The 23,739-nt window shown below is 53.5% G+C and overlaps 6 protein-coding genes across 6 annotated transcripts; 4 read left to right on the top strand and 2 right to left on the bottom strand.

Moving 5' to 3' along the window:
• Nucleotides 1-578: 578 nt before the first annotated feature.
• PSV08DRAFT_207837 (diacylglycerol acyltransferase-domain-containing protein) lies at nt 579-2,385 on the bottom strand. Its single transcript, XM_014224468.2, has 2 exons — nt 1,852-2,385; nt 579-1,795 (listed from the first exon to the last, which is right to left on the bottom strand). Exons 1-2 carry the CDS (start codon nt 2,322-2,324, stop codon nt 781-783), a joined length of 1,488 nt encoding a protein of 495 aa, XP_014079943.1. The 5' UTR covers nt 2,325-2,385; the 3' UTR covers nt 579-780.
• Nucleotides 2,386-2,809: 424 nt separating this feature from the next.
• Nucleotides 2,810-4,196, top strand: PSV08DRAFT_379300 (serine-threonine protein kinase 19-domain-containing protein). The gene is made up of 2 exons (XM_014224469.2): nt 2,810-3,436; nt 3,563-4,196. The coding sequence occupies exons 1-2, from the start codon at nt 2,914-2,916 to the stop codon at nt 4,018-4,020; spliced, it is 981 nt and encodes a 326-aa protein (XP_014079944.1). The 5' UTR covers nt 2,810-2,913; the 3' UTR covers nt 4,021-4,196.
• Nucleotides 4,197-8,258: 4,062 nt separating this feature from the next.
• PSV08DRAFT_411606 (uncharacterized protein) lies at nt 8,259-11,349 on the top strand (the record flags this gene model as incomplete). Its single annotated transcript, XM_014224470.2, has 2 exons — nt 8,259-9,201; nt 9,304-11,349. The coding sequence occupies 2 exons, from the start codon at nt 8,259-8,261 to the stop codon at nt 11,010-11,012; spliced, it is 2,652 nt and encodes an 883-aa protein (XP_014079945.1). The 3' UTR covers nt 11,013-11,349.
• Nucleotides 11,350-12,099: 750 nt separating this feature from the next.
• On the top strand, nt 12,100-15,655 carry PSV08DRAFT_411605 (uncharacterized protein; the record flags this gene model as incomplete). Its single annotated transcript, XM_014224471.2, has 4 exons — nt 12,100-12,217; nt 12,304-12,461; nt 12,522-15,160; nt 15,215-15,655. 4 exons carry the CDS (start codon nt 12,100-12,102, stop codon nt 15,318-15,320), a joined length of 3,021 nt encoding a protein of 1,006 aa, XP_014079946.1. The 3' UTR covers nt 15,321-15,655.
• A 364-nt stretch (nt 15,656-16,019) lies between these two features.
• Nucleotides 16,020-18,570, top strand: PSV08DRAFT_364716 (uncharacterized protein; the record flags this gene model as incomplete). The annotated part of the gene is made up of 1 exon (XM_066093068.1): nt 16,020-18,570. One exon carries the CDS (start codon nt 16,020-16,022, stop codon nt 18,411-18,413), a length of 2,394 nt encoding a protein of 797 aa, XP_065948586.1. The 3' UTR covers nt 18,414-18,570.
• Nucleotides 18,571-20,065: 1,495 nt separating this feature from the next.
• PSV08DRAFT_364715 (cytochrome P450) lies at nt 20,066-22,062 on the bottom strand. The gene is made up of 5 exons (XM_014224473.1): nt 21,808-22,062; nt 21,368-21,755; nt 21,079-21,314; nt 20,683-21,024; nt 20,066-20,626 (listed from the first exon to the last, which is right to left on the bottom strand). The coding sequence occupies exons 1-5, from the start codon at nt 22,024-22,026 to the stop codon at nt 20,168-20,170; spliced, it is 1,644 nt and encodes a 547-aa protein (XP_014079948.1). The 5' UTR covers nt 22,027-22,062; the 3' UTR covers nt 20,066-20,167.
• Between the last annotated feature and the right edge of the window lie 1,677 nt (nt 22,063-23,739).

Raw genomic sequence — 23,739 nt, 5'->3', positions numbered from 1 at the left:
GTGAAGGTTGCGACGAGGGCTGTGAGTGGAAGATTGATGGTGACTTATGGAAAGAAGACTGTTAATGCCGATGAATTCGAAGTATGCGACGTTACCATTTCGTCTTTAGATTATCTGTCGGAAACCCTAGAAGTTTTTTTTTCTTCGTTTGTTCTAGACGAGATAAAATCTCCACCCCCCCTCCCCCGCTTTTTCTTATTTATTAGAAAAGTTGCCGTTGTTAACAAGTAAGGTGATGGTTGTTATCACCACTTATACGATATTAAAGGCAATTGTTCGAGTGAGGAGGATAACGGGGGTTGGAACTTGAATGATATCTTGATAAGATGGGAAAGTCCATGTAGAGGAATGTACGGCTACGCACGTGACCAGAAGTAACTTAGCGCCTAACTATAGAGTTTTTTAAGGGTCTGTCAGATTATTAGCTTATTTGTACCCCGAGTTATCACGACAAAGTGTTGGTCGTAAGATTGCTTTGACTTGCCTGTTCTGGTTTACTTTTACTTCCTTGTAGCCATTACAAGGGCTTTTTACTCCATCAACTCAAGAAAAGCAAGAGAAAAAAACAACAACAAACCATGATGAAAAATGTTATTATTCCTATATCCAGCAAAACAGTGCATTTAACTCAAGGTTTCCTGTATCCAACAGGTCTTATTGATATTCTCTCTCTTCCTGAACCCACTTCCTCTTATACAATTAGAACAAGAGAAGAAGAGAAGAAAGAAGGCCGTCTATCAAAACAAATAATGTAACAAACTACCCCGCAAAAAAAACCTTCTATTCGACAATCTCAAGCTCGCCAGTCCTGTTTCTCGCAAAAGTATCCTTGTGCTCATTCCATATACGCATCAGCTCATCGACATACTGCTGGTGCACCTGGTCAATGTAGTCATTGTTGGGATGCTCATTCTGTACGACCCTGATTGGACGTCCAACAACAATGTTGATGGGTCGACGATAAGGCATCATGCCAACATCGTAGTTGAAAACGCCTCGAGCGTGGAAGATGGGCACGGTGAAACCCATAAACTTCTTGATTAGCAGCTGGAACTTGTGGATGTACGGATGCGACTCGGTGTCGACTTGGTCGTAAATGTCGTTCTCGCCAAAGGACAGGACGGGGACAAGGTCAGCACCAGTACGAATGGCTAGTTTGACGAAGCCTTTGCGGCGACGGAGGACGAGCTTGATTTCACCGGGGCGAGCGTCGAGAGATTCGGCAGCGCCGCCAACGACAATGGTAATGGCACGCCCCATGCCTTCGCCATTCTGGCCACCCTTGGACAAGATGTTCTCGCAAGACTCACGAGACACGGAGGCCATGCCAAGACGGAGCGCATACTCGCGGTAGATTGGGTAGCGGAAGTTGGAGTCGAGAGTCAACAGGGTGTTTGTGATACCGGGAAACAGCTGCGAGAAGCCCAGGGCTTCCGTGGCAAAAGCAGCAAAGGCGCCGTGTGAGATGATACCGTGCGGATGGTAGCCGAAAATATACTTTCTCGTTGGTTCCAGCTCCTGTGACCGGTGAAGACGGGCAGGGAAGTAGGATGCAAAGAGCGACCAGACGGGGAGTCGTCGGAACCATTCACTCCGCAGGGAAAGCTCTCCGGAAGTGCCAGCATCCGAGAAGAGGACGTAGACGGTGTATGGGAGTAGGATGGGCCAGAGCAGCGGTATGCTGCAGAGGAAGAAGAAGATGGCGAGACTTCCGACAATGCTGAGCGTGTGCATGAGTACAGCGAGGGTCTGCAGACGGCGCTGCAAGGGTACATTCATGGGGGCAAACCGTATTCTGAAGCCGTCAGCACTGTATATCATGGTAGTGAATGGGTGCTCGTGTCGACCTACTTGCTCTTGGACCATGATGCGCCGGCTTGCCGTCCCGCCGTGAGCTCCGAATCTCTGCGCTTGAGGTCGGTTCGTCGGTCTTGCGGGGGAAGCTCGCTCTCCTGTGAGGGTTTCACAGTGGTTAGCGCATTGCCATTACCATTAACATGCCTCTCAATCATGTCTTTGGGCAGCTGGGTATCCTGGGTGCTCTTCGATGATTTGTGGGAGCTGCGCGACGACACACGGCGATGGCCTCGCGCTGTTGGGCTTTTTGGAGAGCCGTCCTGGCCAATGCCTTCGTGCGACGTCTGTTCCTCGTCCGAGGCAGCATGGATGCCATTGGTCTTTACCTCGTCACTCCTGCCCTCACCGTTGACATGTGATTGTGGGCCCGACTCGAGAGCCTCTTCGGCAGCGTCAGCATACGACTTGGGCGGCAGGTTGTGCTCCGCGCGCTCCTCTGGCGCCGACGGCTCAGGGTTAAGAGACATGGCGGGTAGCAATGTACGGGGGAAGAAGTGAGCTGAATATGAGCAGTGTGTCTGAAGACTTGTCAGGACGTGTCTGGGGTTTTGTTGGGTGACATGTGTGACATAGCGCGCCTGGAAGCCTTCCTGACATTCCGCGTGGAAATGACGTTGGACTGTGGCTGCGGCAGCCCCAGCCCGACGCCACGACAAATCCGGACCGGCGGCAGCGTCGATCATCCACGGTACATCGCGCCATCGTATGTACAACCAGACTGTTTGATTTGGTAGAGGTATACCGTCATGTTTGCATGCAAATAGTTGGGACAAATAGTCTGAGTCGTAAATGTCAAAAATTGGGCTATACGTATGAATAGATAGATCCAGCAACTATGTAGACCTGTGGCGCATGCTAATTGAGACTTCAACTCCACCGATTTGCCACTCCCTGATTCGTCCATTTGAAAGCATGCTCTTATCTGAGTAACAGTACCTCCCTCTTACCTTGGCCCTCCTATACAAAAGACTCTTTCTATCAGACGAGTCCTCGTTCTCACCAACCCATCTAGACATGCGACCGTGTCAAGCAGATTAGACAGGCACCAACACCACAATGTCCCTCCACGCCACCCCAGCCTACTCATCCCGCATAACAAGACCAAGACGAAGATCCGGACTGGCAGCCCTAGGCCTAAAGCGCAAGACACCCTCTCCTTCAAACCCAACCCCAAAACAACTCTCCTTATCATCTGAGCCCTCAGCCTACAACGACGACCAACCCCCCTCTCTACTCACAGACCTCAAGTTATGCGATATCCCGCAGACCATAACTTCCATCCACACCCACACATTCTCCCCTCTCCCCACATCCCCCTCCCTCTCCTCCACCCTCACATCCCGTATCCTCAACCACCGCCTCCGCCTCCCACCTTTCATCTCTCTCGCACATCTACACGCCATATCCGCCTCTGCCACCAGCGTCGACCGCGAGATATCTTTGCTGGTGAGCACCGGCGTACTGCGGCGTGTCGTAATACCTCACCGCGCCGCATCTGGTATCGGCGAAGGCGTAGTCTGCGTTCGAGAATGGCAGCGACTTATTCAGGAGAACAGTGAAGTACCAGCAGAGTTGAAAGGTATGTCACATTTTTTTCTTCTTCTCATCCGTAGTTTGAAATACAAACCCCCCCCCCAAAAAAAGATAAAAGAGAATAAAGAAAACGGAGGAGAAGAATAAACATAGCTCACAATGAAATGTATAGAAAAATACACGACTTCTCTCGCCTCACCTCGCTCAGCGCTAGATTTCGCACCCAAAGAACGCGAGATACTCCTTTCAACGGGGTTCCTGACATGCGACGCCACGGCGCCAAACGCGACGTACACATTGTCGCTCCCGAATATGGGCTTGTATGTCAAACTAGTATCAGACGCACGTAGCCACCTTGTCAAGCTGGTTAAGCAAAACGCACACGGGACGATGCCGCTGTGCGATGTAGCCGAGCGCTGGAACGGCGGCGTCATTGAAGAGGGGGATGTGCAGGCTGAGGGCAAAAAAGTGCGGGGAGAGTTCCAGGGCGTGCTGCCTGGACGGACGAAGCGGTGGAAGCGGTTTTATGGGATGAGGGTTGAGTGGGTGGTGGAAGAGTGTGTGGGGGCGGGGTTGGTCGAGGTGTTTGAGACGGGGAGTGTGGGAAGGGGAGTGAGGGTTGTGAGGTAGGAAGGCGCGGAGGGGATGGTGGGAAAATGCGTCGTAGTGTATTTGGAGAGGAATTTGCTGTTTTGCTTGACAAGATGTTGGAAGGCCGGCATGTATGGGAGTGGACAGGCGTAGTGAGAGTTGGTGGATTTGGACTGTGAAAGTGGATGAATACAGGGGATACGTATGCAAACTCATGAAGAAATGTTGAATTTCAATTGCATGTGAACATTGGTGAGCTTCTGAGAATCAAGCACAGAAATTGGAAGACACTTGTTAATATTGACTTGCCCAAAAGGGTGATATTCACGCCGCTGTCTTCATTGACAAAAACTTACTTTGATCCCATGCTACCATATTTGAGACAACCATCAACTTCACAGATACGTACCGAGTGTGATAAAGAGGCGAGCAAGGATGGTCAAAAGCAGCAAGGATGCATCAATATCCGGATGATAAGCTTGATGACGACCAAAAGTCTCTCCAAGACCCATGCAAGCGTCATGAATAAATTGCGCAATGATAGCGTGCACAAGGGGCCAGAAGTGGAAAGTTTCGAAGAGGTCACGATATATCCAGAAGCTCACGGAACCCGAGAGGCCGTAGATCTAGATGCATCTGGGCCAAACCTTGACGGACTATCCAAAGATGATATTGGACGCCGCGAAGCAGCAGCAGCAGTAGTAGTAAGTAGTTCTAGCGAATGGCTTACTCGAGGCATGCTGTTAATTAATCGCTCAGAGGTAAGAAGGGGACGGCAGAGTAAGCGTGTTTTGAACCCCCGAGTGCGTTCGTGTGCGTTGCAGGTCAAGGCGGAATGTTCATGCCGGTAGTTGAAGGGTAGTACGGAGCAAGCTAGGTTGACCGTTGTTGGACTTCATCTGTGCCAAACAGTGTGTGTGAGAGAGCAGCGTCGGCAACCGCTTGCGTGGGCGGTCCCGCAGTCCGTTTCAGCGGAATCCCCAGGTCATGGGCACGTATTGCACTTGATCTTGTTATGTATACTAGGGCGGACTTATCGCGCATCTGGGCCAAGAGTCGAGCGGCCAGGTGGGCTCGATCGGATTGGCGTGTGCCGTTTCGATATTATGAGAGTGCCCATGTTCTTATCGAGTTGCGCAAGGTCCCCTGGGGAAGACAGGGGAGGGGAGGGGAGCTAGCTGGGCCCAGGCCGTTGCCAAGAAGTCCAGATCTGCGGCCATTCCTTCCGTTCGAGCAAGGGTGTCGCATGTCGTCATTAGGATCAGAGGGTGCAAAGGAACGTCGGCATTGATATTGTCGATATCAAAGAACTTGTACGGTGCTCTGCCTGATACCTAAGGCTGGCGAGTGCCATGTGTGAACAGGCCTGCAGATGAGTGCATCCGAAAAACATGGGTGTGGTGCATGGTCAGCTCAGTCAGTAGTACAAGAGGGCCAAGTTGCGCGGATCAGTCTTCTAGCGCAGGCTGTGAGATGGCTGGCATGCACGTTGCTTGTGCGTGGGCTTTGCTTTCAGTCAGCCTGTGGATGCGAGCACTATTGCCATGTGTGTAAATTTACCGAGGATGCAGGAAGAAGAGATGGAGCGTGCTTGTCCGGCAAATGATTTTTTTTGCCAGACGTGTGATCAGGATACGCGTCCGACGAAGCCGAAGGGTGGGTCCATTCTGTGTAAAGATCGAGGGGAAGCCTGAACTGCGATTTTGACAACGCTGGCGCGGTGGTCTAGACGCTGCAGGGACAGCCTCAGTGGTGTGGGCTTGTGAGAAAGGGTTTTAGCTGCGGTGAATAGGGCGTGTGTTAGTGACAGGTTGCGGGCGGATACGGGTAGATGTGATGTTTGGTGGCAGCTCTGACAACGGTGGTGCTCATGTGTTGGGGCAGATGCGAGACGGCGCGCCTGGCGGGTGGTATAGGAGGGCATGTGGGCAAGCAGCGAGTCCATGTGCTTGTGTGTAGTAGTGTAGTAGGATGTGGTAGTCAGGGGGGTAAGTACACACACTACACGTCAAGAGAAGGAAGAAACAGAAGCAAAGAAGGTGGCCTTGCTGGAGCGGTGCCTGGCGGCCTGGTCCCGGACGAGCAACGATCAGCAGAGCTGACGAGCGGCGTGCACATCATTACTCGAGTCGGGCGTGGTTCACGATTGCAGTGCCGATCGTGTGCTCGCGTTTGTATCCAAGCAAGTACGTACGCACACATGGATGGCTGGTGCGACGGGTTCCCAAACGTGCGGGTGGCGACGACTGGAGCGTGAAACACGCACGACGTGAGTAGAGAGGAGAGTGGAAAAGCACCATGTAACATAAGACGGGCGTGTGTGGAGGGAGGCGTCTCTCTGCACACACACACACACACACACTAGCAGCGAAGCAACCAGCAAAGTCAGGCCAAGTGCCAGGCAAGGCAACGCAAGCACCTGGCTGGCCGCAGCGGGACTAGGGCTGATTGGCCGCCCAAGACGGCTAGCGCAGGGAAATAAGGGCAGCAAAGGGCCGACCACGCCATGCCCAGGCCTGGACCTGGAGATGACACGTTCATGGTCGCTCCAGAGGCCGCCGCCGCCCATGCAACAACGACTGCGAGAAAAGTGAAGCGGGCCCTGTGTCGAGGCAGGCTCACGAGGGGCGGTGTGGTGCAGCAGCAGTAGCAGTGGTGGAGACTCGCTTCATGCAAGACTCCACGGACAATGGGTGGTGGTGGTGAAGGAGAAGGTCAAGGGCAAGCAACAAAACAGCAGAAGAAAGCAGCAGCAGCGCTAGGTTCGGCTTCGGACGATCGTCGATCTGGCGTCGGGTGTAAGACCAGACGCCAAGCCAGCCAGCCGTATATGGTACCGTTCTTGCTGTACCGCGACCCATCCAGCCTATGTGCTCTGTACGTCTGCATGTAGTGTAAGTACACAGGCGCTGAGGGCCTGCGCGCCCCAAGATGCTGTGCAGCTGCAGCGACCCGCTGACGTCAAGCCCTGTCCGGCCCCATACTTGCACTTAGCACCGTACATACACGAACAGCAGACATGGGCGGGCGAGGCAGCGGGCGAGGCAGCGGGCGAGGCAGGCCCATCAGGCCATGGGGGGTCGAGGCGAGAGGCGAGAGGGGGGCGAGTGGACGGCGACGAGGCGCGCCAGGCACGAGGCAGGCCGGCCGGTTTTGACAGCCACCAGACGGCAGGCCATGACGGCGCCGGCCTGGAGAAGCAGCGGCTGTCTTGGGCCTTGGAGGAATAGCAGCTTGGAGGCAGCATGGAAAAGTTAATTCGCATGCGTTGAGGGCGAGCGGAGGGTGCAGTCGGGCCAGAGCGCAGGGGGCCTACCGGGGTAGCGCTGCGCATCGTGCAGCAGCCGAGAGCATCCAGACTGTTCCAGCAGCCGCGCGCCCCACTCTTCCGCTGACCCAGCCCGGCCGCCTATCACACGCCCGCCTGCGCCGACACGGCCGCACCACCATGAGCCTCTTTGGGTGCTGAGCATCGTCGTGGGAGCCGCGTCCTTATGACTTGCGCCCACACCACGACTGCTCGCCGCCAGCCCATGGCGTGCTCCAGCCCTCTGTTCCCACCACGACACACTAGCACTAGCCACCGATAACACCCTCTCCCTCACACTCACACACACACACCCTTCCCCTCTGCCGGCTTGGAGGGCGCAAGGACGCTTGCAAAGCCACCGCCCCGGGTCGCGTTCTAGATCGCCCGCCGCCCGCCCGCCCTCTTATGTGCGACTCTGCTAGCACACATGCCCTTCCCCAAACCACCCGGCCCAAACCAACCACATTGCTCCGCTGCGCTGCCTGGCCTGCACCGACTGGCCCGTCCATCCATCCGCCGTCCGTCGCGCCTTCCCTCTCCCACTGTCTGTCTGTCTGTCTGTGTCCGGTCGCTCTTGCTGTTGCTGTCCCGCACTCCACTTACTCACCCACGCATCCACTCACATCCACTCACGCCCACTCACACCCACTCACGCCCACCTGCACCTGCACCTGCACCTGTACTTGCCTGCTGCTTACTCTACACCACCTGCTTGCACTGCTCTCGTCCCGTCCCTGCTGCAATCCCTCCTGCCCGGCCTTGCATCGCCCCTTCCCTTACTAATCCCTTCCCGACTCCCTCTGCAGCCCTCTGCACTCGTCGCTGCTAGGCCAGCGTCCTGCACTCTGCAAGCGGTCCGCGCTCCTCGTCGGCTGCCCCATCCACTCGTCATTGCCTCTGACCACCACCCCGGCACCCACCCCCCGGAGCCCCGTTCCCACAGCAGCCTGGATGGATTTCTGAAGCCATGGGGGAACCTACTACCATCCCACCCGATATAATCGAGCGGCAGTCCCTCTGCTTCTCCCGCCCACTCCCCGGCATGGTCGTGCAACACGGCGTACAGGGCTTCAAGGACGAACTGTCACGCCTCTTCGACCCCGCTGAGAGCAACGCCGCCGAGCAGCTCGTCCGCCTCAAGGAATCCCTTCGCCTCGCCGACACCGACAGCTTCTGGATGCAACTCACCCGTGGCCTTGCCCAAATCGCCGATGCCCAGTATGCCTTTGTCTCAAAGCGGATCCTCGTCGACGACAAGAACGTTGCCGTCGAGCTGCCCCCCATTGGAGAGCCTGGTGCCTGTCTCATGGGCGAAGCCTTTTACATCAACGACGACCACGGCAACGGCCCGGGCCACCTGCGCAACTTCAAGTACCATGCCTACCAGTGCCCGTGTGCCTACATGAAGCACGACAAGGTCTTCATCATTCCCGAGAAACTCAACGACTTCATCGTCAACAACCCAAACGACCTCATCATCCCCGGAGAAGCCTACCTAGGAATCCCCCTCTTCGCTCAAGGTAAATGCTTTGCCCACTTTGGTGTCATGTGGGGGAAAGAGGGGGCTGAGCGACGTGTTTTGAGCTGGGGTTTTCTGGAAATGATGATGCACAGCCTCGAAGACATGATTCTGGAACGCGTGCTCGAAGGCAACGAGTTTGCCAGCGCTGCACAGCCAGTCGACGCCGAGGTTCCCAAGATTGTCCCCCACAAGGCTGTCTCGATTGCCCAGTCACTCAAGCCATACGCCAGAAGCCTATCACATGAACTGAGGACGCCCATGCAGGGCGTTGTTGGCATGTTGGACGTTATGATGGCCAATGTCAAGGAGGCTTCGGAATCTTTCCAACTAGACCCCCGCACTCGCGAGATACTCAATACGCTCAAGGAGAACATTGAAGCGGTCCAAGGTCAGTGGCAAATCTGTGTGGACCAGGCTGTGCCTAAGCAAGCTCGCACGACACTGGTTAAAAAAAACAGTCAATTTCGAGACCATGCTGACAGTCCACTAGACAGCTCCAGACGCGCAGTCGAGGCAGCAGACAATGTGGTTCATGCTTACGATATGAATATGGGCGTTCCTGAAACTACTCAATCCCCGCTTGACAAGACTCCTGACCAATGGAACACCTTTTGGCGAGAGGTGCGGCCCGATCTGATGATTCCCAGCAACGGCATGCACGCACCCCTGCGCGGAGTAAAGAGAAGGAGACAGGATGTATCATGGGCCGACTATGCCTCCAAGACGCGAGTCTCCAAGCAGGCTCGTCAGCGCGTCCGCAATACCTTGTCGGAAGAACCCCTTCCCCGCGGCTCCAAATCATGTCCCCCAAACCCAAGTCCCGCAGAAATCCAGCAATTGGACCGTGTCTGCTCACACGGCACTTCGTCGGGCAAGTGCGACTCCACTACTTCTCCCATCTTCGCCTCGGAGCACTCTACAGTACCTGGACTGCGGCATACAAACTTGAGAGAAGTTTTACAGTATGTCATCAACGACGCTCTCAAAGTAGGAGGAAGGCCAGATTCTGCCATTGCCGAGGCCACGGATACAGGCGAGCGTATCGAAGTGCGGACGCGTAGCTCGAATGGAGAGGCGCACACCAAATGGATCGAGTGGACTGTTTCCCCCGATGTACCAGAGACGATAGTCATTGACGAACGTGATCTCGCCAAGATGGTGTCATGCCTCGCGCTCAACGCCATCAAGTTTACCCAAGATGGATCCATCACGCTTCAAGCCACACTCAGTGCAAAGGGCCGCTACATTGTCATCAACATCAAGGACACTGGCTCTGGCATCCCAGCGGCCTTTTTGCCAAATCTTTTCAAGCCCTTTTCCAGGGAAGACGATTCCCTGACGAGGCAGAGTGAGGGCCTGGGCCTTGGTTTAATGGTTGCCAAGGGCATTGCTAGGAAGCTCGGTGGCGATCTTTTCTGTCTTCGTTCCCATGTTGCAGGGCCAGCCAGAGGATCTGAGTTTGAAATGCGTGTTCCTCTTAACCCAGGTGAGATTTGCAGTCGTCCTACCACACCATTTGGATCGCCGACGCCCTCGATCAAATCTCGCATGTCGCTCGATCCCGAAGTTCCCCGTCTCGATCTCGGTCATGGCCCCATTACTCCTCCATTAAACTCTGATTCCTTCAAAAACGAACCTGAGCGCCAAGCACCAGTGACGCCTGCCATTACCGTCGACAAAGCAAGCCCGCCGACCAATGCTGGCCTCGTTACTCCTCGTCGCACCTCGTCGCCCCCACGACGCCACACTGCCCGTGCCTTGTCCTCTGAAAAAGAGGTTACGCCACCTGATCTAGGCAATCAGCTTCCTCTCAACATTCTCGTCGTAGACGACAACGCCATTAACAGGCGTGTCCTCGTAAGCATGCTTGGGAGGCTGGGCTACAAAAACATCACCACTGCGTTCAATGGCAACGACGCTGTCGAGACTGTCCGTCGCAATGCCCTTGGACCTGCCTCTGCAACCTTCGATGTTGTCCTCATGGACCTGTGGATGCCGTTGCTGGATGGCTTCCAAGCTACAGAGGTGATTTTATCAATGAAGGAGCTAACGACCAAGCCCACAATCCTTGCCGTCAGCGCAGACATTACCGATGCCGCCCTTGACAAAGCGGTCAAGAGCGGGATGAAGGGATTCGTCACCAAACCTTTCGTCACTCGCGATATCGCCCGGTTGCTTCGGACGTATTGTACGATTTAATAACTTATCACGTTTTTTCTTTTGGCGCGGTAGCTTACGCAAACAAAAAGCTCTGTTTGGTAGGAGATGACATTGTTTATATAACGCCCAAATGGCCACGGTTTAGGACGGCATGACTGGTTTGGGAAAGGGACATTTACGAACATGATAGCATCAGCAGAAGCCTTTGGGTCGCTTCTTGCACGGCGTTTTGGCGAGAGGAACACTTGTTTTTCGGTTTGGGCGGTCGACAATACCCTTGATGAGCTTGCATGTTAGGAAACGACCTAGGAAAATGGGTCCATTGTAGCATCTATTACATAATACGAACTCTAACACAATGAAAGAAGAAAATCTATATGCACTTGCCCTGTATTTTGATGTGGTAGTCCGGTTAAGACTAGGGTGCTGCGAGGACGTTCAAGGGCGTGGCAATCTCGGGCTGCAGATAACAGACACGATGATGTAGCCGGTGGGGACAAGTCGGAACAAACCGACTCCAGTAAGGCGTTTCGGAATTTGGCCGCGTCCTTTCAATCAAAGAGTCTGCAAGCAATATCTAGCAATTCTGTACATAGAAGTCCGATGGTTGCCAACCAGAGGGGAGCTTTTTTTTCCATTTCGGCCTCTCCATAGCAGAAATCAAGGGCAATGAGCATTCCGGTCAATGGTAAGGGGCTACACGAAAACGTGGCATGGGCGAAACGCTAGGTGTGGCTAGTGCGTGGCGCATGCGGGTCAATCTAGAGGACAGATTTCTTGGGATGCGCCAGAGTCAAGACAAGTGCTGTTGCGCCGCCTTATTGCCGTTTCTGCCGTGGATAGTCGCAGAACCTTCCTTTTGATTCCCTTCCTTAGTCCTGTAATCGTGCTTGGAAACACGGTCTCTTCTTTTTCCTCTAGCAATCAGGGCCAGAACACTGGGTGCTGACCAAGTTGATAAATACGTCAGGGACACAGGCACACCCATTCAGTACTCTTATAGGTCAGATATTTCTCTGACGAGACACTATCCCTGCGCAAAAAACACCGACGCGCGACACTCGAGCGACAACTGTACGAATCTGCAGTAGGCTGAGAAACGGTCGATTGGTGAAAGAGCCTGGGCATGGAGAATGCTTACACAAAGACGCCCGCTGAGGCGTTGAGACACTTTCAAGTCGACGAGCACCAGGGTCTCAGCGCACAGCAGGTCCAGAGCTCAAGGGAGAAGCACGGCAAGAATGGTACGTGAGACCCGTCGACACGCAGTGCGCGCAGAGGACTAGGCTTTGGCCAAATCTCAGGGATAAGTGCTAACGCGCAGGAACAGCGCTGCCAGAAGACCCCCCGACGCCCATCTGGGAGCTCATCCTCGAACAGTTCAAGGACCAGCTGGTCATTATCTTATTAGGTTCCGCAGCTGTATCCTTTGTTCTCGCTCTTTTCGAGGAAGAAGAAGGATGGACTGCCTTTGTAGATCCCGCGGTTGTAAGTAAAGGTCGCCACCAGAGACGCCATATACAGGTGCTGACTTTGATTGCCTTCCAGATCCTCACCATTCTCATCCTCAACGCCGTTGTCGGAGTTTCGCAAGAAACCAGCGCCGAAAAAGCCATTGCCGCCCTTCAGGAATACTCTGCCAATGAGGCCAAGGTTGTACGCAACGGACACATTTCACGCATCAAGGCCGATGAGCTGGTTCCAGGAGATATTGTTTCGGTCACTATTGGCGACAGGATTCCCGCCGATTGCAGGATCCTTTCTATCCAGAGCAACAGCTTCAACGTCGACCAGTCCATTCTGACGGGAGAGAGTGAAAGTGTGCCAAAGGATACCAGGGTTGTCAAGGACGAAAATGCCGTCAAACAGGATCAGGTTAACATGCTTTTTTCGGGTACAACGGTCGTTACAGGACATGCAACCGCACTTGTCGTCTTGACTGGTAGCAATACGGCTATTGGAGATATCCACGAGAGCATCACATCCCAGATCTCGCAGCCTACCCCGCTCAAGGAGAAGCTCAATGACTTTGGCGACCAGCTCGCCAAGGTTATTACGGGTATTTGCATTCTAGTATGGGTCATCAACATTGGCAACTTCAACGACCCGTCTCACGGAAGCTTCGCCAAGGGTGCCATCTACTATCTCAAGATTGCCGTTTCGCTCGGTGTTGCTGCTATCCCTGAAGGTCTTGCCGTTGTCATTACAACATGTCTGGCTCTTGGAACGCGCAAAATGGCCGCTAGAAACGCTGTTGTGCGAAGCTTGCCTTCTGTCGAAACCCTCGGAAGCTGCAGTGTCATTTGCTCCGATAAGACCGGTACTCTTACTACAAACCAGATGAGTGTCAACAAAATGGTCTTCATCAACGACTCTGGTAACGGACTTGAGGAGTTTGATGTCGAAGGTACCAGCTTTGCGCCCGAAGGTCAAATCACGCTCAACGGCAAGCCCATGGACAACCTCGCTGCCAAGTTCGACACTGTACGCCAAATTTGTGAGGTTAGTGCACTTTGCAACGATGCTGCTCTCGCCTATGACTCCAAGAACGGTGCATACAACCTGGTTGGTGAGCCCACTGAGGGTGCGCTCCGTGTCCTTGCTGAGAAGGTTGGTACACCTGACGCTGCCCATAACGCGACCCGCGCCAGCACTTCACCTGAAGGACGTCTCGACTTTGCCACTAAGCACTACGAAAGCCAATACACTCGCCTGGCCACATATGAATTCTCCCGCGATCGTAAGAGCATGTCTGTCCTGGTCAAGAAGGGTAATGCGCAAAGGCTTCTCGTCAAGGGTGCTCCGGAATCTATTCTCGACCGCTGCACAAGTGTTGTTGTTGGCAAGGACGGCAAGAAGGCCCCTCTGAGCAGTCAACTGGCCAGTCTTATCACCCAGGAAATTGTCGATTATGGTAACCGCGGTCTTCGTGTCATTGCCGTGGCCTCGGTCGACGACATTGCCTCCCACCCTCTCATTTCCAAGGCTAAGACTACCAAGGAGTACAGCCAGCTTGAACAGAACATGACTCTGATCGGTCTTTGCGCCATGTTGGACCCCCCTCGCCCTGAAGTTCGTGCCTCGATCGCAAAGTGCCGTTCTGCCGGAATCCGTGTTGTGGTCATTACTGGAGACAACCAGAACACTGCCGAGGCCATCTGTCGCGATATTGGTGTTTTTGGACCTAACGAGGATCTTACTGGCAAGTCGTTTACCGGCCGCCAATTCGACGATCTCTCTGAATCTGAGAAGATGAAGGCTGCCAAGAACGCCAGTCTCTTCTCCCGCACTGAGCCTACACACAAGTCCAAACTCGTCGATCTCCTCCAACAGGCCGGTGAAGTCGTCGCCATGACTGGTGACGGTGTCAACGACGCTCCTGCTCTCAAGAAGGCTGATATCGGTGTCGCTATGGGCTCTGGAACTGACGTTGCCAAGCTCGCCGCTGACATGGTTCTCGTAGACGACAACTTCGCTACCATTGAAGGTGCCGTTGAGGAAGGACGCTCCATCTACAACAACACACAACAGTTTATCCGCTACCTCATTTCCTCCAACATTGGCGAAGTCGTCTCGATTTTCCTCACTGCTGCCATGGGTATGCCCGAAGCTCTGATCCCCGTCCAACTCCTCTGGGTCAACCTCGTCACCGACGGTCTACCCGCCACCGCCTTGTCCTTCAACCCTGCCGACCACGACATCATGAAGCGCCAGCCCCGCAAGCGCGATGAACCTCTTATCAGCGGCTGGCTCTTCTTCCGCTACATGGTTATTGGCACCTACGTTGGTGCCGCTACTGTTGCCGGCTACGCCTGGTGGTTCATGTTCAACAGCGAGGGTCCCCAAATCTCCTTCTACCACCTCCGCCACTTCCACCGCTGCTCCACTCAGTTCCCTGAAATCGGCTGCGAAATGTTCAGCAACTCATCTGCCCAGGCTGCCTCCACTGTAAGCTTGAGCATCCTGGTTGTCATTGAGATGCTCAATGCTATGAATGCGCTGAGTAGCTCAGAGAGTCTGCTCACGCTGCCACTGTGGAAGAACATGATTCTCGTCTATGCCATCTGCCTGTCCATGGCTCTGCACTTTGCTCTACTTTATCTTCCCTTCTTGCAAAGCCTCTTCAATGTTGTCCCACTTAATAGTAATGAGTGGAAGGCCGTCATGGCGATTAGTGCACCTATCATGTGAGTTTTGTTTTGCATCCCCGTTAAAAGATTCTTGCTAACGAAAATGACTAGACTAATCGACGAGGTTCTTAAGTTCTTGGAACGTAGCTTCTTTATCCAGAAGGGTAACGAGAAGCTGTACCCTATTGAGCAGAATGGAAGGCCAAAGAAGGAGTAAAGCGGTTCTTGCTCTTGCCCTTTTTTTTCGCCCTCTCTGCCCATCGTTCTGTGTCTTGAGACGCAGGAAAAAGAATCGAGGGACGTGTAATCCAGTGTACGTTGTAGAAAAGGCAGAAAGCAATGGCAAGGTGAGAGGTGTATTTCCTCATGATTCGGTGGCAGCACTTTTTGTGTGTGTGTTTTGGTGGTTTTCTGCGCTCTCTTCTCCAAGCAAACTTTGCGCAGCAGCCATCCCGCATGCATGTTGTGACTAGATGGTTAGAACGGTTAGATTTTTGTTGCTATCCTATACAAAACATTAAGAATGACAATCTCAAGAGATGTAAAATTGTTCATGATGAGTCGTTGGTGCATCTTGTGTGATGTTTTCGAGTCTGCTTAGTTGAAGGCATAGGGTAGGACGGGTTAGTAACTTGAGAAGGACGTTGGTGATAGAAAACGCATGTGGATTACAGGATTCTTTTAACATATACGCAGAAGCTGGAAAGCATAGTAAGCGTGCCCTAACATTGCATGTGTGTTGAGTAACTTAGCAGTGGAAGCCCTGATCACAGTAAATCCGATTTCTACATCCATGCTCACTTTCACTTTCACTTTCACACAGTCGCGTCATTGTAAACTTTTCTCACTCCGTCCACATATTCCACTATATTTTCTCTCACAACCCCGCAGTTTCTCATCAACGGCAACTGCAACCATGCCGCCCTACGGCCTCTACCCAATCCCCCGGCACCATCTGTCCCCACAAAACACCAAGCTCCAGCACCGCCGCACATTCAACAGCATGGACTTTGCCGACACAGAGCCCACAAGCGAGGTTACGGCAAAGACAGCCGAGCAGCGAGCTCAGAGGAAGCTAGAGAAGCGCCAGCGCAAAGAAGAAAAGAGGTTGAAGAAGGAGCGCAAGGCAAAAGCTAAGCAGCAGCAGCAGCTTACCGAAGCAGAGAATGGCGTGCCACTTCAGCAACCCGACACTACACAGTCCGTGACTCAAGCAGAGACCGAGCCGCAAGTTCAGCATACTGACTCCACTCCTGTGGCTACTCCCGTCAAGAACGGCCGCTTCGGTCCGCGCGGTCCATACAAGAAACGCGAGAAGACTTCTGACGACACACCGGTTTCTGCCCTCAAGCGCAAGAGGGAGAGCCAAGTGCAGGCGGCCGCCGCTCTGAATGGTAGTACTAGCAACAACAACGTCGACGGCAGCGGCGGCGGCACGTCGTCGTCATTGCTTGACCCGAATTTCCTGTCCTCGCTCAAGGAAAAGATGGGGGATATGGGGTCAGCGTTTCGAGAAGCGGAAAAGGAAGGCGAGGAGCCTGTGGCGAAGAAGAAGAGGGGACGTCCTGTGGGGTCGCGCAAGAATGCTGCTGAGGTGGAGTTGACGAAGAAGAGGGAGACTCCGAAAGGTGCTGTTGGTAAGAGTGCTGTTATTGCCCCGACACCGGCGTCTAGCAGTAAGAGTACTGTTTCGTCGACACCGGCGTCTTCTAGAGTCTCTGGCTCGATTCTTGACAAGTCGTTCAAGGTGGTTAGGACGCCTGTGCCGGTTCCATCGGGTGTGTCAACACCGGCATCTACCAAAGTCGCTGGCTCAACTCTCAACAAAGCATTCAACATGATCAATACGCCTGTACCGATTCCATCGGGCGCGTCGAGTATGTCTGCTTGTGCAAAGACACCGGTTCTGGGGCTGCAGAAACCCAGTCTCAGCCTCAATGGAAGCACGAGTGAGCTGCAGACAGGCAATAAGTCAAAGCTCGATCAAGCTGACGTTCTCGTCGTCGAGACACCTCCCTCACACATGAGCAAAACACCAGTCACAGCAACACCTCGTCAGCCTGCTATCCCATTCCCTCACCTCCGGACCCTATTCTCCACCAGCAAATCCTCCATGGTGAAGGGAAAAGGTACCACCATCGACCTTACTTCGCCCGAGGAGCCCACGCCAGCAGCAAACACATCTACAAAGCACGTCATCAGCAGCCAGGGCTCAGTCAACCCCCTAACCAGCAGTCAAGCCTCGATGGACTCGCTTCCAAACACCCGCCCTCCGGCCTTCACCGCCTCCACCCTCTCCTGCTACAAACAGCAACTAAATGAAAAGCCTAAAGGGCGACCCCGGCGCCGCCAACGCGCCATCTCCGAAGCCCTCAGCTCAAGCAGTGACTCAACCTCGACCACACAGAGCGTGCTCGACATGCTGACTCGGGTCCCGAAGCCCTACGGTTCCACGTCTGAGAACCCCTTCTCCTATTCCAAAAAGAAGAAGGAGAAGAACAAGGGGGACGAAAAACACGTGGAAGCCGACAGTGAGACGTTCGAGAAAGCCTTCAAAGTCCTGCAGCGAACAGTGAATTTCACCGATGAGGAAGAGTATCTAGCCGTGTACCAAAAAGTGCTCGAGCAAAGCAAAAAAGCCCAACTTCCATGTCTGAAAAGCGCAACGGGGTGTTCGTTCCGCGTCCACGACGCAGCCTCATCCTCATTGTTTTCTCCCGCCGGCGCGCTCGAGAAGCCCAGCGCAGACACGCTGGATTCGACGCAGCGAGCCGAAGCGGCAGAGACATTTCTGCGCCACGCAATCGCCGCGCGTGTCCCCGTTCCCCTGGGCCGCATCACGGGCGTGTGGCGCTTGTACTGCAACGAGTATACAGGACAGCACGTAGACAAGTACAGTGCAGGCATGCGCACGCTGACCATTACCTCGCCCTCGTCGTACCAGGGAACCCCGTTGTACACGGCTCGTTTGCACATCCCGCCTCGCTCCATGGCCTTTGTCGTTGCGCCCTTTGCCGCCCCGCCGCATGCTGGCTTCCGCGCCACGCGCATGAAGCTCGCTCACGAGGGGTATGCCATGGAAATGGTGTTTTTTGGCAACGGATATGCGAGGGTTAGCGCGGATGTGGGCTTGTTGCTTTCTGGGAAGCATGGCACCGGGGGCCAGGTCGAGAGTGCGGGGAAAAATAGGGGATACGGCATTTGGCACTTCCTTGCTGTCCATGAGAGACCGCTCTATTGGGAGCCTGAGGTCGATGAGTTGGAGGTTGAGGGTAGGAAGTTGTTTGCTGCGTATGATGGTGTCGAGTGAGTGATGAGCATCGGGGTGGTGGGGGGTTATGTAGGATAAGGGGGATTGCATCTTTGTGTTTTGTTTGACGTAACTACTGCTATATGCGCAAGTATCGTCGTGCGATTAATGAGCACCACAGTTCTTTGTGGTTTCGAATGAAGGATTCTGTATGGTTAGATGTTCTGCATGGTTTCAAAGCATGCCAACCCAGTGCAAATCAAGTAGTGCGTCGAATGCGCTAATTAGACTTGTAGTTATGTGGTGGATGCTCAATACACCTCTGTGCAAGAACGTATACTTGCAGTAAATCCACACAAAGCTGGAATGCCATCATCGCCCAAGTGTTTTGGATGTTGTGCTTGGGAGATGTTGGCAATTGAGGAGCCCAATGAGAGTCAGTGTCGGTAGCGAGTAAGGAGGTGAAGAGGCGGTGCGGAGGCGAGGAGCCAGGAGGGCAAAAGAGATTGCAGGAACTAGGGAACATTTTAGGCGCGAGGCTTTATGTATTTAGTGAGATGTATATGAAGATATGAAAGGGAAAGGCGAGGAGGCCTGATCTTTCCGTTTGGTGGGTCGGAAAGATGGGGAAGGGAGAAGGTGCGGTGGTCTTGTGCGATGTTGTCTTCTTTTGGATAGCGGGATATGATGATAGTGAGATCTGGAGCCCGAATGTTGATGTGAATGATAATGGACATGGTCATTTAGCGGAATGGATGGAGAATGTGAACATTGAATGTTGCATTAAACACGTACTCGTCGCCACGCCATGACTTTACTCCTCTCCATCGTCTTCTTAGTTGCACGTCTCAATGTTGGATTTGCAACTGCGAAAATCACTTCCACGTACTCGCTGTGTCTAAATACTAATACTGTTTCTCTTAAAATAGCCCATACTCATCGCCTTGACCTTCATATGTGCCAGTGTTGGTAGTTCTGTCGGAGGAGCTATTTAGGGTGCAATCTGGTCTAATAAGACGTACCTATTCTTATAGCTAGCTGTTTACGTATTAACAAGATGAACCCAGTCTTTCTTCCAGAAAGGTTACAAGAAATGGTAATGCCTATCGTCAACTCACTCCTCGACAATGAGCATGAATACACACACATCTAGCGCGAATGCACCGGCACCAAACCGATCTATCCCGCACACTGAACAATTCAGCTCTATCAACACATTTGAAACACAAACACACAAACACACACACACAGCCCAATACCCAGAAAACCAAGCAGGTTAATTTCCGTTTCACCCGGATAAACCGATCCCAAAACGGGATATTGTTCCTCCCCTGCTGCCCGACCCACCCGTTTGCGCGCGTTTACTTAGTCCGAGCTGCCTGTTTGTACTTAAGGTTTACATAGGTAACCTAGCTTCCCACGTGCATAAGTACAGCAGGCTAGCTTTTCCTAACCGCTACCGTCTAATGCGAACTCATATAGCAGAAAGAAGCTTGTCAATAACATGTATGTGGAAACGTCTTGGACGGGGCTTGGCAAGGGGCACTTTTGTAACGTAGTAAGCTAGTAATCTAAATATTCCTTTCAATCAGCCTACGACTCGCACGCGCAAAGGCGTTTGTTGTGTACTACCCTGACTCAGGTGCGCAAACTTGCGAGAAGCACTTTTTACATCGGCATGTGAGAAATGTCGTGCGACATGCACGTGTGCAGGGTATTGTTTTTTATTTATTCACTTATTTATTTATTTATTTTAAAAAAAGGAAAAATTCATTTCTTCATTGGAAAAATTCATAGCTACGTTTATAGTTGCTTTAGTTTCGTCTCCTGACACGAATCTTGCCGCCGTGTAGCGGTAACTTGAGCCAGACGGTATCCAGCGGCTTGGGCCTCACCGCCATGTGCTCGACATCGTAGTTTAGCAGCATATGTGCGATGAATACCTTCATCTCGTTTAGCGCGAAGAACCGGCCTGGACAGGCATGCCTGCCGAACCCGAATCCAAGGAAGGCGTCGTCGAGGGTAGCGGTGGACTTGGCTTTGCGCTCCGTCGCATCTTCTTTGGCGGCGGCCTCGAGATCCTCTTTGGTGGTGAAGCTGTCGATGATGTTGCTTACGTTGGTGGGGTCGGCGAAGCGGAAGGGGTTGAAAGTGCGGGCTTGGGGGTAGATTTGCTCGTCGTAGTGGATGGGCTCCATGGGGACGGTGATCATGGTTCCTTGGGGGACGTGGACGTTTGAGACGGGGAGGCGGATGCCTTCAGGGTGTACGACCTGTAGGGGTTTGTTTAGAAACACGCGTGCTTAGGAGGGCTGGGGAGGGGACTTACGGTTCTGGGCAGTCCACAGATTGCAAAGGGGTTTAGGCGCATGGATTCGCGGATCATGGAGTCGATGAGTTTGAGGTCTCGGACTGCGTCGCGGGTCCAGACGCCACCAAATTTTGCGAGGACAGTGCTGGCTTCGTTGCGGAGAGCGTCGACGTAGCCGAGAGAGGGGTCCGAGCTGAAGAGGTCGAGGATTACATTTTGAACAGTGAAGCTGGTGGAGTGTAGGGAGATATCGTTGACGAGCAAGAGACGGTGGGCTACGCGTTTGGGCTCCAGTTGGCCGACATCACCTTTGGCGGCAGCAAGGTAGCACTCATCGATAAGCCATTGGAGTCCATCTTTCTGGATTTGGAGTCAGCGTACAATCTTGTCAATGACACAGCGGAAAACTCGTACCGGTGGTGTCCAGCCGCATTTTGGGTCAGCCTTGTAACGAGCTGTTGCTTCCAGTCGTTCTGTTACGAACGGCAGACAGCCTCTCAGAGCCTTACGTCGCAGGTACCAGCAGTTTGAGCCGACCAGAAAACCCGTGATAGGCTTCAATGGCTTTGGTGACGCGTTGATAAGCATAGCACCTGCGAAGATGCTCATGGCGTGGTCTCGGAGATCATTCAGGAAAGTTTCATTACGGCCTAGAAAAAGGCATCAGTCTCGTAGTGTCCGGATCTCGTCGTGGTAAACTTACACAGCGGCGCGCCACAAAAGGCTCCATTGCTTGCACCAGCAATGAGTTTCAAGCAGGAATCCCAGACTTTGACTTCTTTCCATGTTGTGTCACCTTTTTGGCCCCACCACCGATCGAAACCTCTGTCGAGCTCGTCGGCCATGAGTGGAGTCAGATGTTCAAGATTCCTGGTAATCTGGTGGCGCACAACATTGATCTGGAAGTCATTGTCTGCTACCTCCTTGTCCCAGACGGTCCATTTTGTTTGGATGGTCTCGCTCTGCGTGGCATGGATGTCAAGTGTGGATTCAGGAAGAGAGTAGACCTTCTTGATGAGACGGGGTGGCAGAACGATCATAGCACCTCTGTCAATGCTCGGCAAGATGAAGGGGCTGTTCAAACCGGCAAACTAGTAACAAGGTGTTGAGTAATTGGCACGCAAGCATTGTAGCGGACCATACCTTGCGATAGCCTTCAAAGGCCCAATCCTGCGTCTTGCGAACAGACTTTAGAGTAGCCCATACCCAGGCGAGCCATCCTTTTCCAAGGCCTACGGTTGGAAGCTCTTTCCAGTGCTTTGATTCCGGTGGCCCAAAGAACAAAGCGCGAATGGCATGGTAGACAACGAAGAGGATGGACAAAGGCACGAGGGCCTGTGTGGGCGTGATGATGAGCTCCATGGCCCTATGCACAAATCACTAAATCATAAGAGCAGAGCAGAAGCTGCTGGGCTCCAAAAAAATCTGTCTTTAAAAGGTGCCATGCCATACTTCATGCACGTCTCGAGGCGATAGCAGCAACACTTGGGATGGCGTGCGAGTGCTACCATGCGCCGACAGCGCTAAAGCCAATCGATACAGTCGTATCCGCCGGACCAGGGTGGCTGCAGCCAGAGACGGCCCAAGACGCTTGTTCGACTTGGCATCCCAGCCTCTGTGTCTGGGTGGGGATTGGCGAATGAGCAGAGTAGTCGTGGGCCGAAGATTGCATCAGGTTGGATATGGATTGCGGGGGGCCCCGAGCCCGCTGCCCGCAAAAAACAAAGTTCAAGCCGTTGCACCCTGTAGTAAATCCACGGCTGGGATTTCGGCAAAAGCAAAACTGATAGACGGCAGTGTGGACGGAGCAGGAGAGGGATTAACCAACGGCGGCATGGGCACCCTCCAGGCGGGACAATGGAGAGACCGGGACCCGAGGCGTGCAGGAGGTCGCATAACTAGTGAGCATGTAGGTAGGTACGTGTGTACGTACTTACTTGGGCCATACCGCTCGATGCACCCACACAGACGGGAGAGCAGCAATCAATCTGGCCATTTGTCGTCGGCGACTAGAGGCCACACTGACAGCGCGTCAACCGCGCGGCTCTAAGTAAGTACACACGGCTCGGGTCGGCTGACCGCTGCTTCTGGAACGAGAACGGCGTGGGGCTGCCCACTATGGGTTCACTTGCCCGCCAGCTGGGAGAAGTCTTGGTTGTCTTTTCCCATGCCTACATAGTACAGCTCAGCCGAACGCCGAACGCCATTGTGTGGATACGCATACACATGCTCTTACAATACTCGCCTCGGTTGCCGCCCTCTGTTCAGCGCCTCCACATGGCCATGGATTCCCCTCCTCTGCATTGTCCCGACGCACCTGTGCGTGCGTCCTCCGCCCGGACGAACTGCCCCAAGCCCACGCAGCGGTGAACGACCCGGTCGAATATCAGCACAACTGGTATTGTCCAATGCACGCTGGAGCGTCAGCTATCAAGAGCAGTGCCTCGAGCATGCAGGCAACCGCCTCTTTGGTAGCTGTCGGCACTCGACGTCGCGGTGCACATGGGGTTAGTCCGCCTCGGCTTATGCCGCCGGCCAATTGAGCCATTTGCCAAATCTTCCAAGACGTCAACTCAAGATTGAGGTGCGCTATCCGCTTCGCTGCTGGCTTAATCGCCCAGAATACTCGCCTATCAAAAACCGCCAAATTATTGCCCATGCAAAAAAAAACACGCGTACCATGTGGGCGAGCATGCGACCTTGAGACCTCACTAGCCATTATCCCGGCCTTGCTGCATGCTGGCTGCAATCTAGATCATGTTCAAGCCCGGACTGATGGAGTGACCATGGCGTCTTCCGCAGGGCCGGATTGGGTAATATGTTTGAGCAGCATCTGTCTGGCATCGTCATCACGCAACGTCAGACCGATCAAACGTTTAGCAGTCCTCTCCATGGAGCGGCCGCATTCGCAGTGCCCTCAGGCCCGCCTTCTCACTGGGTCAGCTTCAGCAGCTCATGGTCGTTAACCCAGCATCGTAACAGGATTTCCCTTCCGTGGTGGGGTCTCTGATGCATTAGTCTGCACGTCAAACTAGTGCCTCACCGGAATTTCACATGTGCTGGGTGAACCTGAGG

Source organism: Bipolaris maydis (assembly GCF_028858645.1).
Source record: "Bipolaris maydis strain C4 unplaced genomic scaffold PSV08scaffold_12, whole genome shotgun sequence".
In the NCBI taxonomy this organism is placed as follows: Eukaryota; Fungi; Ascomycota; class Dothideomycetes; order Pleosporales; family Pleosporaceae; genus Bipolaris; species Bipolaris maydis.
This window is presented reverse-complemented; position numbering and strand designations above follow the sequence as displayed.

Coding starts and splice junctions, on each gene's coding strand:
- PSV08DRAFT_207837 (XM_014224468.2), bottom strand. CDS start 2,324: ATGTCTCTTAACCCTGAGCCGTCGGCGCCAGAGGAGCGCGCGGAGCAC. Junction 1,796..1,851: donor GCATCATGGTCCAAGAGCAA/GTAGGTCGACAC, acceptor TGACGGCTTCAG/AATACGGTTTGCCCCCATGA.
- PSV08DRAFT_379300 (XM_014224469.2), top strand. CDS start 2,914: ATGTCCCTCCACGCCACCCCAGCCTACTCATCCCGCATAACAAGACCA. Junction 3,437..3,562: donor AGTACCAGCAGAGTTGAAAG/GTATGTCACATT, acceptor TGAAATGTATAG/AAAAATACACGACTTCTCTC.
- PSV08DRAFT_364715 (XM_014224473.1), bottom strand. CDS start 22,026: ATGGAGCTCATCATCACGCCCACACAGGCCCTCGTGCCTTTGTCCATC. Junction 21,315..21,367: donor CTTTTGTGGCGCGCCGCTGT/GTAAGTTTACCA, acceptor GCCTTTTTCTAG/GCCGTAATGAAACTTTCCTG. Junction 20,627..20,682: donor TCTGTGGACTGCCCAGAACC/GTAAGTCCCCTC, acceptor AAACCCCTACAG/GTCGTACACCCTGAAGGCAT.